Here is a 13664-nt window from a genome sequence, read left to right on the forward strand (position 1 = left end):
ACAAAACCAATGCATATTAATAGCACCAACAGATTTTCTGCTGTGGCCTAGGACTTCCACAGACATAAACTTTTTTACAGTTTTTGCAGTATTGAAGGTTTTTCAGTTTCTAAGTCTTCTTAAAATTTTCAGGTAATACATTAAAAAAATAGTATGACAAGTGTAATTTGTCAGAATCCTTTAAAATGAACTTAAATTTTGCAAAACAAATCCTTGCAGTAATGATGGATGCCACTAGGTGTCGCAGTCTTCCTTGCCTTCAAGGCTCCTCAACCCTTGATGACATTCCCAGGAGGAAACCTCTGATTATTGTGAGAACTCTTGTGAAATTCTAACAAGTTCTCACACCAAATTGATTCTGACACATTGTCGAGTGTGGTGGTGCAGGCCTGCAATCCAGCACTTGGGAGGTGGGGTGACAAAGAACAGACATTCCTGGTCATCCTCAGCTACGTAGAACTTTGTCAAGGCCAACTTGGGCTTTGTGACCCTGTCTCAATAACAGTAATAAATACAAACAATTTAATTTGGAAAAAAAGATTTTAAAAAGGTCCTTCTAAACTTTGTTAGTACTAATTCTGACTTTTTCAGATCCATCACCTTTCTGAGCTGTAAGATGCTCCAACCAGTCTTAAGGCATTTGCTACCAAGCTTGACAACCTGAGTTTGAGCATCTAGACTCACATGGTAGAAAGAAAGAACATATTCCTACAGGTTGTCTTCTGACCTCCACGTGTATGCCATGACAGATGCTCACTTACACACACAACACACAAACACACACTCATACACACACATAGAAGTTAAAAAGACAATGTATTTCCTCTCCCTCACATTCTTTTACAGATTTATTCCTAAATAATGGGCTAGTACAGCACAGCAGACTGAGGACACAGACTCTTTTTTTAAGATTTATTTTATTTTTATTATTTGTGTACAGTGTGTGTGTGTGTGTGTGTGTGTGTGTGTGTGTGTGTGTGTGTGTGTAGTTTTCTGAGGAGGCCAGAAGAGGGCATCAGATACCCTGAAACTGTAACTTTGAATGTTGTGAGCCACTTGGTATGGGTCTTGGGAATCAAACCCCGGCCCTCTACAAGAGCACCAAACAGGCATTCTCAAACATTGAGCCATTTCTCTAGCCTGGGGAGGACACAGACTCTTAATCCCCTGACATGACATCTACCAATTGTATAACAACTGGAAATTTATTTGAACAAGACTAGCTTCATATATGCAATGCCAGGTACAGAATGAAAAAAAAAAATTGGCCCTTTATTTAAAAACAACAACTAGGGGACTGTAGATCTGGCTCAGCTGCTGAGAGCTCCTGCTGCTCTTGCAGACCTGAGTTTGGCTCCCAGTACCCACTTTGGGCAGTTCAGAACTGCTCATAGCTGCAGCTCCAGGGAATTTGATGCCTCTGTCCTCCACAGGGACCTGAACTCACAAACACATATCAACACATAGACACACGCACATAATAAAAAATACGTTTTTTAATGAAGATTCTGAAGATGACAAAGGAATGCAAGGTCTTGGACTGCTGAATGCACTACATGTCCAGGAAACTGGCTTCTATACAGCATCTGATAAAAGAAAAATTATGCATCTAGATATGGTGCAGCATGACTCTCCTCCTAGCATTGGGAAGGCTGAGGATTGAGAAGAATTGCCATGAGTTTTAGATCATCCAGCTACACAATAAAATTTCATTTCAAAAAATGAAAAAAAAAGAAAAAGAGAAAAAGAAAATTATGAGATGTTCTAAAATTAATGGTACCAAAAAATGGCGGAAGAAAAAGGGAAACCAGTTCATAGCCAATGGTGAAACAAAAAAAAAACAAAAAAAACCATTATTTATGTTAGAACCATAACTTAGTTCAGTCCCATCACAACCACAACCTGGTCTATTTACCTGTTTGCATTTGATTTCATTTTTTTAATTTACTAAATGATTTGTTTATCCTATACAAATTGGTGTTTTGCCTGCATGTATGTCTGGGTGAAGGTGTCAGATTCCCTGAAACTGAAGTTACAGACAGTTATGAGCTGCTATGTTGGGTACTGGGAATAGAACCCAGGTCCTCTGGAAGAGCAGACAGTATTCTTAACCACCGAGACAGCTCTGCCACTTCTTTGTTTTTATTTGTTTGTTTGTTTATTGAGATAGGGTCTCTTGCAGTCCAGGCTGTCCTGGAACTTGTTACATAGCCAAATCTGTCCCCGGGCTCCTCATTCTTCGGCTTGCACTTCCCACGTCCTGGGATCACAGTGGTGGCCACCTCACCCGGCTCATCAAAGGTCAGACTTCCTGCACTGTTGACAATAGTCAATCCAGATGTGGCAGGTGTCTGACGGTCATGCCGGAACTTTCTCCATGTACTGTAACAGCCCATATAGATTCAATTGGATAAAGTCTCTTCCCTTCCCCGAGTCCCCATTCCTTTGTGTGTGTGTGTGTGTGTGTGTGTGTGTGTGTGTGTGTGTGTGTGTGTGTTTTGCTCAATTTCACATCATGAAATTCTCTGATTTTTTACAACTAGCAGACATTTTTCTCCCAATTGCTACCTGACCTCACTATTAGTACTTTGTAGAAGCTTATCCCATGACCTGATTGTTTTTGTAGCTTACCTCCATATCTATTGGCTCAGTGCACTCTATTTTAGAGAGCTGTTGGTTTCTGGAATACGTTTCAAGCATCTCCAGGCCTCTAGTTCTCCACACCTCACAGTGAAATGAAGATTAATGGGACACTGCCTTTGGAGCATGCAGAGCAGAGCTTGCATCCAGAACACACCAGTGGAGGGCCCTGCTCTCCTGTGCTCAGTAGACCCTGCATCTCCTGCACCACACCAGCCTCCTTTACAACCTGCAGCCCGAACAATGTTGTTTTTGTTCTTTGACACAAGGCCCGGCTGTGTAGACCAGGCTGGCCCAGGGACTATCCTGCCTCTGCCTCCCAAGTGCTAGGGTTAAAGGCCTGGGCCACCATGCTCAGCACCACAGAACAGTGTTCTGTAGCTGGAGTTTTCCTGGTCCTGCCTGGCCCACAGTCAGGACAAATCTCTCTCACCCGCTAGTACTGCAGCTGCTCAGACCCAACCAAGTAAACACACAGAGACTTATATTGTTTATAAACTGTATGGCTGTGGCAGGCTTCTTGCTAACTGTTCTTATATCTTAAATTAACCCATTTCTATTAATCTATAAGTTGCCATGTGGCTCATGGATTACCGGTATCTTAACATCTTCTCATGGCGGCAGCTGGCAGTGTCACTCTGCCTCAGCCTTCCACTTTCTAGAATTCTCTTCTCTGCTTGTCCCGCCTATACTTCTTGTCTGACTACTGGCCAATCAGCATTTTATTTGTACAGAGCGATATCCACAGCAGTGTTCTTTAGCTCAGCTCTCATTATGGTCCTGTTCTGTTTTGCCAAAACCCAAACTCTCCTTGCCTAAAGAACAGATACAGATTTCTTCACTTAACTGCCATGCACACTTCTGGTTTCACCTCCCATTGCCCTTCTTACTCCCTGGCCTTTCTCTGGTTGTCTGTTCTCCTGGAAAAACCCCCTTCCTCAGCAATGTAGGGAATTGTGGAGCTGAAGGTAGAATGCTTCCCTAGCCTAGGGCCAGCAATGCAAAGACACGTAAATAACCTGTTCCATTTGCCAGGCCTGTGGGCACAGCCTTGGGACCCCAGAAGAGGAGGATCACAAGTTCAAAATCTGCCTGGGATGCAGAGGAATGAGTCCAAGTCACAGACCTGTCTCAGAGTTGCTGCTTTTAACTTTGAGCCAAACAGCTTCAAACCTGCAATCCTGGTATTTAGGAGAGAGGCGGGAGGCTCGAGAGCTCAAAGTCATTCTTGGGTACATAGTAGGTTTGTAAACAGCCTGGGATACATAAGACCCTGATTCAAAAACAAAACAACAGTAAAACAAACAAAACACTGCCCCCTAAATCCAACATCTAGATCACCCTACACCACTCTCCAGAGTCAAGGAGCATCGTAAAAGAGAGGGCATCAGGGAAGTAAGAGCTGGAGAATGGTGAGGAGTGCTCTGAAATACTGTCTTCTGGAAGGGACAGGGCCATTGCATTCATGACCACAGCAGCTGGTGCTACTGGAACAAGAGCTGCACAAGACCAAGCCCCCAAGCATTCCAGCATGGGTGGGGGAGGGGCTCTTGAGCTCTCACTCCAAACTCAGGAGCTGCTGGCAGTTAGTTGACAGTTGCTGAGGAAGGAAGAGTCAATTGTCTTTGGGGGTATGGCTCCTGGGAAGTTTCATATGCTTCAGTAGATGACACCACACCTGTGTGCACATGGGCAGAACTACTGGACTCAGTGGGTTAATTTTTTAGAGACAGGAAGGTAGGAGAGGGACATGTTGAAGGGGAGAGGAAGGGGAAAGGGGTGAAAATAACCGTGGAACATTGTATACATGTATGATATTGCCAAATGTAAATAAAGATATAGTAAAACAACAACAAAGAATTCCTTACAATCTAGACTGAAAATACAGTCCATCATACAATACACGGTGGGAGTGATCAAGAAAAGAATCATGAAAGTCAAAAAGAAGCAGAAGTCACAAGTGAAACTTGATTTGTTCGTTTAATTATTTTGGGACAAGGTGTTAGATTTATGAGCACAGAATAGAGAGACAGAAGGCAGGAAAGAGACCAGAGTCTATCCCCAGCAGATGAGGCTGTGTTTGTTAACACACTCAGCAAAAGAAGGGGCACCAACTCTCCCATGAGGGAGAGGAGTTGAGGGGATAAGGAACTTACTGTTTTTCCAGATAGGGTTTCTCGGTGTAACCAGGCTGTCCTGCAGGCATCTGCCTGCTTCTGCCTCCGGCATGCTGGTGTGCACTACCACCACCTGGCAGCTTTGGCCTTTTATAGAGACAATAAAGGGACAGAGAATGGGCCCCCGGGCGCCGCCATGTTGGGGGTCCTCGCTCGGGACACGTAGGCGTCCGCGTAAGATGCCTGCGGCGGCGCGCGCTACTGCTGCCAAGATGGCGTCCATGCGGGAGAGCGACACGGGCCTGTGGCTGCACAACAAGCTGGGCGCCACGGACGAGTTGTGGGCGCCGCCCAGCATCGCGTCCCTGCTCACCGCGGCGGTCATCGATAACATCCGCCTCTGCTTCCACAGCCTCTCATCGGCTGTGAAACTCAAGCTGCTGCTCGGGACGCTGCATCTTCCGCGCCGCATGGTGGACGAGATGAAGGGCGCTCTGATGGATATTATCCAACTGGCTACCCTGGACTCAGATCCCTGGGTCCTCATGGTTGCTGACATTCTGAAATCCTTTCCTGACACGGGTTCACTGAATCTAGACCTCGAGGAGCGGAACCCCAATGTTCAAGACATCTTAGGAGAACTTAGAGAAAAAGTGGGCGAGTGCGAGGCGTCTGCCATGCTGCCACTGGAATGCCAGTACCTGAACAAGAGTGCCCTGACCACCCTCGCTGGGCCCCTCACCCCACCGGTGAAGCATTTTCAGCTGAAGCGGAAACCCAAGAGCGCCACTCTGCGGGCAGAGCTGCTGCAGAAGTCCACTGAGACAGCCCAGCAGCTGAAGAGAAGCGCCGGGGTGCCATTCCATGCCAAGGCCCGGGGGCTGCTCCGCAAGATGGATACCACAACCCCTCTCAAAGGCATCCCGAAGCAAGCCCCCTTCAGAAGTCCCACCACACCCAGCGTCTTCAGCCCCTCCGGGAACCGGACCCCAATACCACCTTCGAGGACACCACTGCAGAAAGAAAGGGGTGTAAAGCTGCTGGATATTTCTGAGCTGAATACAGTTGGTGCTGGCCGAGAGGCAAAGAGGAGGAGGAAGACTTTAGACACAGAGGTGGTGGAAAAGCCCACCAAGGAAGAGACAGTTGTTGAAAATGCCACCCCTGACTATGCTGCTGGCCTGGTGTCCACACTGAAACTTGGGTCTTTGAATAGCGAGCCAGCACTTCCCTCCACAAGTTACCTGTCCTCTACCCCCAGTGTGGTACCGGCCTCCTCTTACATCCCCAGCTCTGAGACACCCCCAGCCCCCCCTTCCCGGGAAGCCAGCCGACCACCTGAGGAGCCCAGTGCCCCAAGCCCTACACTGCCAGCTCAGTTTAAACAAAGGGCGCCTATGTATAACAGTGGCCTGAGCCCAGCTATGCCAACACCTGCAGCACCTACCTCGCCTCTGACACCTACTACTCCCCCAGCTGCCACTCCCACTGCTCAGACACCCCCAGTGGCCATGGTGGCCCCACAGACCCAGGCACCTGCCCTTGTTCAGCAGCAACCCAAGAAGAACCTGTCCCTCACGAGAGAACAGATGTTTGCTGCCCAAGAGATGTTCAAGACGGCAAACAAGGTCACTCGGCCAGAAAAGGCCCTCATCCTGGGCTTCATGGCTGGCTCTCGAGAGAACCCATGCCCGGAGCAGGGGGATGTGATCCAGATCAAGCTCAGCGAGCACAAAGAGGATCTGCCCAAGGCAGACGGCCAGGGCAGTACCACCATGCTAGTGGACACAGTGTTCGAGATGAACTATGGCACAGGCCAGTGGACACGCTTCAAGAAGTACAAGCCCATGACCAATGTGTCCTAAGTGCCATCTCTGCTGCTGACCTCATCAGGCCAGAAGACAAGTTTTGCTGGCTATTCTAAGTGACCCGAGCAGATACCCAAGGATGTGCTCTACCCAGCACCTGCCATGTACAGGCTCCTGGGCCCCAGGCTGTTTTAAGTTTTAGATCATTTCTCTGGGGAGGGTAGACTTTTTTTTTTATTATAATGGGTTAGTTTTTGTGTGATTAAGATACTTTTTTTTAGATTCAGTATTAATATTTTAATGCTAAACCAAAAAAGTTCATTTTAGTGCCTGTTAAGACTTTTACCTTTATTTTTTCTTCTAAAAAACTGCACTAGCTGAGAGGACTTTCTTTGCTTGTTGCATGCCCTCCCTCATGAGGCTGAGGGGACCAAAGGTGACACCCGGCAGGCTAGGCTGTGAGGGGGGCTATGACCAGCCTCAGTGCTACTGCCTGCCAGGGATTTGTATATGTTTTTTGTACAGTTGTAAACATTTCAAACCTGTCTCTGGGTACCTATTTTCACTGTAAAATGATATGAGTATTAAAGTTTAGTTTTTCTAAAGAAAAAAAAGGGGGACTGAGAATGAGGGAGCTGATGCAGCTTCAGGGGGCTCCGTGGGGGGTCTGCAATCTCCATCCTGGTATTGTCTGCTCAGGCAAGACAGGTTATCTTGGGAGCTGCTGTGTCCCAGTAAACAGTCCTCTCTGCTCTGCTGCTGACTGATAAGGTTGAACTAGGTCAGCTGTAATCCCAAGGAATCCTGTTTTACAACTAAGACACTATACCATTCCAAGCCCCGAAAACAGGAAAAATGGACAAGGGTGACGTGAACCAGCAGGAAGAAGGGCACCAAACAGTGGAGTGTCAAGTGGGAGGACCAGGGATGAGAAATGAAGAGGACAAAGGCAATAGCTAGGACCAGAGGTCTTGCATAAGCTGATGACTTATACCAAGCAAGTCTGATAAGAAGTACGACATCTCATATGCTATTCGCAGGAGTAAGAATGGGCAACATGAGCATGGAGCTTAGTCAGTGTTGGCAAAGAGAACACAGCTGCCTAAGGACTGATTACCACAACCCAGGGGCAAGAGGCAGGTCCCCAGACACCTCAACCCTGACTCCTCCATGGTACTAGCCCGTGGTACTTAGCCCCAGTGTCAGACTGTCCATGCTAAAATTCTGTCATGTACAAGGACACAGAACTAAAGTTCCCTCTGTCCTTTCATCAGGACCTCTGAGAATGTCTTGGGTCGGTCTGGATCTCCACAGAACGGGGCATCAATTTTTCTTAACTGCATCTAGCGGAGGAGGGCCATTGCCAGAGGGGGTTAGTTCTGGGTCCTTTGACCTCGGTCCTCTGTTCATCTAGAAGGACAGGATTTTATCTTGGTCAGCTATGATGGATCATGAGAGAAGCCAGGATGGTGGGGGGGGGGCGAGCAGAAGCCCATACATAGGAGGAATCTTGTGGTTGACTTTTTTGTCTGGTCCTTGTGTCTTTGAGCTCCATCTCAAACCAATTAGGATTTGTTGGTGTGGAAGCAGCACTGCTCACAGAGGAGGGACAAATTCCATTGTTAGCAGAAGTCAGATCTAGTATGCTTAATTTTGGAGTACTGCCGCAGCTAAAGAATCAAGTTGGTCTTGAAGGATGTGAAGCTAATCTGAAATTTAGTTTTGAGTCCTGAAAAATGTCTAGAGTGGCAGTAAAAGGGATGGGTTGGATGGTCCATCAGTTCCTCTGAGAGGTCGCCCAAAGTGTTTTCAAGGGTTTGGGGGTATCAACCTCTCTTAACTGCTCCAAACATACCCAAGGGGTGAGATAGACCGGGCAGCAGATGGAGTACCTCAGAGAAGGCTTTGGACTCCTGATCCTCCTGCCTCTGGAGAACTTACATTACAGGCATGTAGCACTATATCTAAAATTCTCAATCTTTTTCTTAAGACAGGGTCTAGCTCTGTAACCCTGGGTGACCTCGAACTCTGTATGTCGACAAAGCTAGCTTTAGACTTGTGATGCTCTTCCTCTTTTCACACACACACACACACACACACACACACACACACACACACACACAGACAGACACACACACAGACACACACACAGACACACACACACACACACACACACACACACACACACACACACACACACTGTGCTGGGATTACAGGCACACATCACCACACACACTATTGTGGTTCACAGCAGAATCAATAGAAAGTAGTTTCAACATCTTTCTGTGACACTGGGAGCTGAAGTTCTGAAGAAGCTGCATCAGTGTTAAAGATTCCATGGACGGGTTGGCGTTGGTTGACTGTGATTGGGGAGAAAGAGACTGTTGTGGGTCCAAAGCCAAAATTACCGTGGGCTGTCTTTAGCCTCTCCTTCCCCCTGGCCTTGAACTTTTCTATGGGTAAGGATGAGCCTGGATTCTTAATGGTTCTGTCTCCATCTCTGAAGTTCTGGGGTTACCACTTTCTGTGGTACTGTGGCTCAGACTCCGGGTCCCTTGCATGCTGGACAAGCACTCTACCAACTGAATTACAGCCCTAACCCTCATCAGCCCTTTGTGATAGACATCTACTATCAACCTTTGTTTCTCACTTAACGTTTTCTTGACCTTGATATAAAACTCTTTATTCCAGATGTCAGGAGCTGAAGGCAGGATGAAAGAGTACTCCAGAGCCCCCATCACAAACAATCAAGAAGCTCTTGGAATGTATTACTAAATTGTGCATACCTCTAGCTTCCATCAGTCCTAAGCTAAGAATGTCAGAATGATAACTTCAGTCCATGGCAGTGGTTCTCAACCTTCCTAATGCTGAGACCCTTTAATACAGTTAGTTCCTCATGTTGTGTGGACCCCCAACCATAAAATTATTTTCATAGCTGCTTTATAACTGTAATTTTGCTACTGTTATGAATTGTAATGTAAATATCTGTGTTTCCCAATGGTCTTAGGCTATCCCTGTGAAAGGACCTTTCAACCCCCACAAAGGGGTCGAGACCCACAGGTTAAGAACTGCAGGTCTATGGTCATACCAACTTGAATTGGCCAGATCTCATCAGAATGATCACTTCAAAGGCTGGGAAGGGACAGGGATGAGGGAGATGGACAGCTGAGTCTGTAATGTGCTTGCTTTGCAAGCATGATGATATGACTTTTATGCCCAGAACCCACATCAAAATGCCAATAGTGGCGTGCACCTGTCACCCCAGCTGAAAAGGTGGGGATAGGATTCTGAAGTTGCTGGTCAACAGGTAACTGGTGAGTTTCAGGCCAAAAAGGAGGTAGATGGCATTACTAAAGATGAAATCCAAGGTTGTCCTTTGGCTTCTAGATACACTCATGTGTAACCGCACACATGAACACACACATGGGTGCATGCACAGACATATATTAGTAAATAAGCTTTAGGGTTAGAGATAAAGTACAGCAGGATTATAGCTCAGTGGTAATGTTTCCTGGCCTATGTAAGGTCCTAGGCTTGATGCCCAGTGCTTTAAAAACTTTTCTGGGAAAAGGGGAACAGGCCTGTGATCCCAGCATATGAGAGGCAGAGTTGGAAGAATCACTACAAGTTTGTGGCCAGCCTGATCTTCATAGTGAGTTTCAGGAAAGCCTGAACTACAAGGAGACATGTCTTTTTAATTTATATTTAAATTTTTTATTTTAATAATGTATATATGCATTTTGCAGGGGTGGAGGCTGAGGGGTGGGTAGGTTCATGTAAGAGTGTAGGTTTTTATAGAGTCCAGAAGAGAACATAGGATCTCGTGGAGCATTAGGAAGTTCTAAGCTGTCTGACATGGGTGCTAGAACCCGAATTTGGATCCTTTATTAGAACAGAATGCTCCCTTTACCGCTAAGACATCTCTCCAGCCCCAAGAGAAAAGTCTTAAATGAAGAATCGGCTACAGATTGTCTCAACTTGCAGTAGCTCTCTAGCTGACCACCCCACCTATGTGTATTGTCAACACATTTATTCATTACTTTCCTTTCTGTGACTATAAAAGTTCATGCAATCTTTCCCATACTGAGACATGTCATTCAGGGTTTGAATCTGTGTTCTCAGGCCATGGTCACTCATATTTGATTTAGAGTAAACTATTTTCTTTTTCTTTTGAAACAAAGATTTCCAATGGAAAACGAATGTATAACCTGTTATATCATTGATTATGGTAGAGAGCCTCCCTCATGGTGTCCCTTCTCTTGATTCCCAGCCTGGAACAATAATCAGGGTCCTTGAGGACTCTCACTTATGTGCCTTTTTTTTTTGAGATAGGTGTGGTGGTTTGAAAGAAAATGGCCCCCTAAAAGGAGTGACACTGTTAGGAGGTGCAGCCTTGTTGGAGTGAGTGTGACTTTATTGAAGGAAGTGTATCACTGTGGGGGAGGGCTTTGAGGTCTCACATAAGTTCAAGCCACATCCAGTATCTCAGATCACTTCCTGTTGCTTGTGAGTCAAGATATAAGAGCTCTCAGCTCCCTCTCCAACGCCGTGTCTGCCTGCATGCCACCGTACACCCAGCTGCCATGCTCCCTGCCATGTTGATAATGGACTAAACCTCTGAACTGTGAACCACCACAATTAAATGTGTTCCTTTATAAGAAAAGAAAAAGATTTCCTAGGAAGCTCAGGCTGACACTGAATTGGCAATCCTGTTGTGCTGAGTCTGAACTTTCCAAGGATGTGCCACCACGCCTGATTTAGAATGAACTATCTTATTTCCTTGTGGTAGAGTTGGAACCTTATGTGGACACTCCCACCCAGCTGCCCCCAGTAGTGTGGTACATTTACTACCAACAATGAAGCTGTATTGAAGGCTCATGCATGACAATGAACCTGACAATTAACACACACAGTGTCCATACTTTACATGATGATTCATGTTGGTGTAAATTCTATAGGTGCTGACTTGGGCAATGGCACGTATCTGCCACTCAGGTGGCATAAAGAGTGAATGGTAATGGAAGTGCATGCTGCAGCTTTTAGAGTGCTTTCTTTCCCATAGCAGTAGGCACAGAAGGCTCTTGAATGTCTCTTCAGGGAGTGAAGTGGGTGTCTTTGCTATTGCTCTGTTTTCAGTGTCGGGGATTGAAGAGACAGTCTTGCACATGCTACATGGGTGCTCTGCCAGTGAGCAATGCCCACCTCACTGAGGTAGGGCTTCACTTAGGCTCCCAAGTCCTGGAGTTCCAAGCATGAGCCACCACACAAGGCTCACTGTCTTTAAACATGACTTGTTAGATTTGTGCATTGACAGTTTCATACACGTGTGTAATGGATTCTGGTTACTCTCACCGCCAGCCCCTCCTGTTTCCCACCTACTCCTGCAACCCCACCCTTCCTTAAGGGTCCTTTCCTCATTTTGTTTTGCTTTGCTTGTTTGTTGGATGCTTTACTTTGGTTTGTTTTCTGAGACATGATCTCTCTACAGAGCTCTGGCTGTCCTGGACACTCTATGTGGACCAAGCTGGCCTTAAACTCACAGAGATCACCTGTCTCTGCCTCCCCAGTGCTGGGGTCAAAGGTACCACTACACCCAGACATCCTCCTTTTGTTCTGTAATGCACTGAGTTTCCCCAGGGCCTCACTTTGGTGTTTTGTTTTCATTCACTCCGAGTTTTCAAAAGAGGTCTCCTGTAGTCCAGGCTGACCCTGAAATCCTGATATCCTCCACCTCCCACCTGCTGATTACAAGTGTTTGCTAAACGTGACTAGCTAGGGGAGATTATTTAGCTGATTCTCTTTTTCACTCTAAAATTTACTAACTAAAATTTCATAGAAATGCATCCTTACATACTCTTCTGAGGGCCTTCTGTGGGGTGATTTGATCTTATACAGAAACTGTCACATCTGCCAGAGATGATATGTTCCCAAAACTTCCTCTAAATTTTAGAAGTAAACAATATGGGTTGTTCCTTTGTTCATTTATTCAATCATGATTTTGTGTATGTTTGTGTGTTGTGTGTGTGTGTGTGTGTGTGTGTGTGCGCGCGCGCATACGCATGTGTGTGTTTGGGACCAGATTTTATGCAGTCCAGGTTGGCCTCAAACTTTCTGTATAGCTGAGGCCGGCCTCCACCCCACAAGTGAATACGATTATAAAGACTTACTTTTCTTTTAAATTAAGATATTTAGTTTACTTCATAAAGAAAACAAAAAGGCTGCCATGGAATAATTGCTGAGTTTTGACAAAAATATTTTGTAGTTATTATCATTTTTAAAAGATCTATTTGGGGTGTGTGGGTGGGTGTGTGTTTGACTGTGTCTGTATCTGCGTGGCTTTTACAGGCCAGAAGAGCGCGTCAGAAATCCTAGAGCTGGAGTTAGAGGCTGTTGGGAACAGCCTGATGTGTGTGCTGGGAATTGAATTTGGGTCCTCAGTAAGGGCAGTAGGTGCTCTTAGCTGCTGACAGTCCTATCTTCTTACTCAGTCACCTCCTGGGTCTGAGGCCATGGCCAATCCTCCCTAATCATCTTTTTCCATGAGTAGAACCACCTGCACACACACTCCATGTTTACTGTTCCTCTTCTCCAGACAATGCAATGTACGGTGTGTACTGCGATAGAAAGCTCTGTTGCTACTTTGTTTCTCAGACCGATTTACAAGCTCAGGATCAAAAGAACTTCCTGACTTAAGAGACAAGAAAGAGGGAGGTTTGGGTATTGCAGGGAAGGAAGGATCACTGGGCAAAGTCAGCTCATGCTTGGGGTATTACAAGTGCACCTCTTCTGAATACATAAGATCCTTTGTTCAGGTTAACAATCATTATATACATACCAATTAATAAACAGAAATTGGGTTATCCAATCACTGCAACAAAAACTTGAGATAACTAACTCATTAAGAGATAAGTTTTATTTTGGTTTAACAATTTTAGACTTCTCAGTCCCTGAAGGAGAAAAGCAAAGAAGAAAGGAGTGGAACCCCACAAAGCCATCCGAGGGCAGGCCTTTGAAACCTAAATGCCTCCCGTTAAGGGCTCATTTGACTTTTTTGAGATAGGGTCTCACTGTATAGCCTGTGTTAGACTAGAGTTCACCC

The 13664-nt window shown here is 45.9% G+C and overlaps 1 protein-coding gene across 1 annotated transcript; it reads left to right on the forward strand.

Moving 5' to 3' along the window:
• Positions 1–5017: 5017 nt before the first annotated feature.
• On the forward strand, positions 5018–6978 carry LOC128118167 (negative elongation factor A-like). The gene has a single exon (XM_052750656.1). It carries the CDS (start codon positions 5030–5032, stop codon positions 6620–6622), a length of 1593 nt encoding a protein of 530 aa, XP_052606616.1. The 5' UTR covers positions 5018–5029; the 3' UTR covers positions 6623–6978.
• The last annotated feature ends 6686 nt before the right edge of the window (positions 6979–13664 follow it).

This window comes from Peromyscus californicus, unplaced genomic scaffold (assembly GCF_007827085.1).
Source record: "Peromyscus californicus insignis strain IS unplaced genomic scaffold, ASM782708v3 Scaffold_22__1_contigs__length_63687245, whole genome shotgun sequence".
Taxonomy (NCBI): Eukaryota; Metazoa; Chordata; class Mammalia; order Rodentia; family Cricetidae; genus Peromyscus; species Peromyscus californicus.

What these genes read in the sequence shown, in the direction of transcription:
- LOC128118167 (XM_052750656.1), top strand. Translation starts at nt 5,030, where the DNA reads ATGGCGTCCATGCGGGAGAGCGACACGGGCCTGTGGCTGCACAACAAG.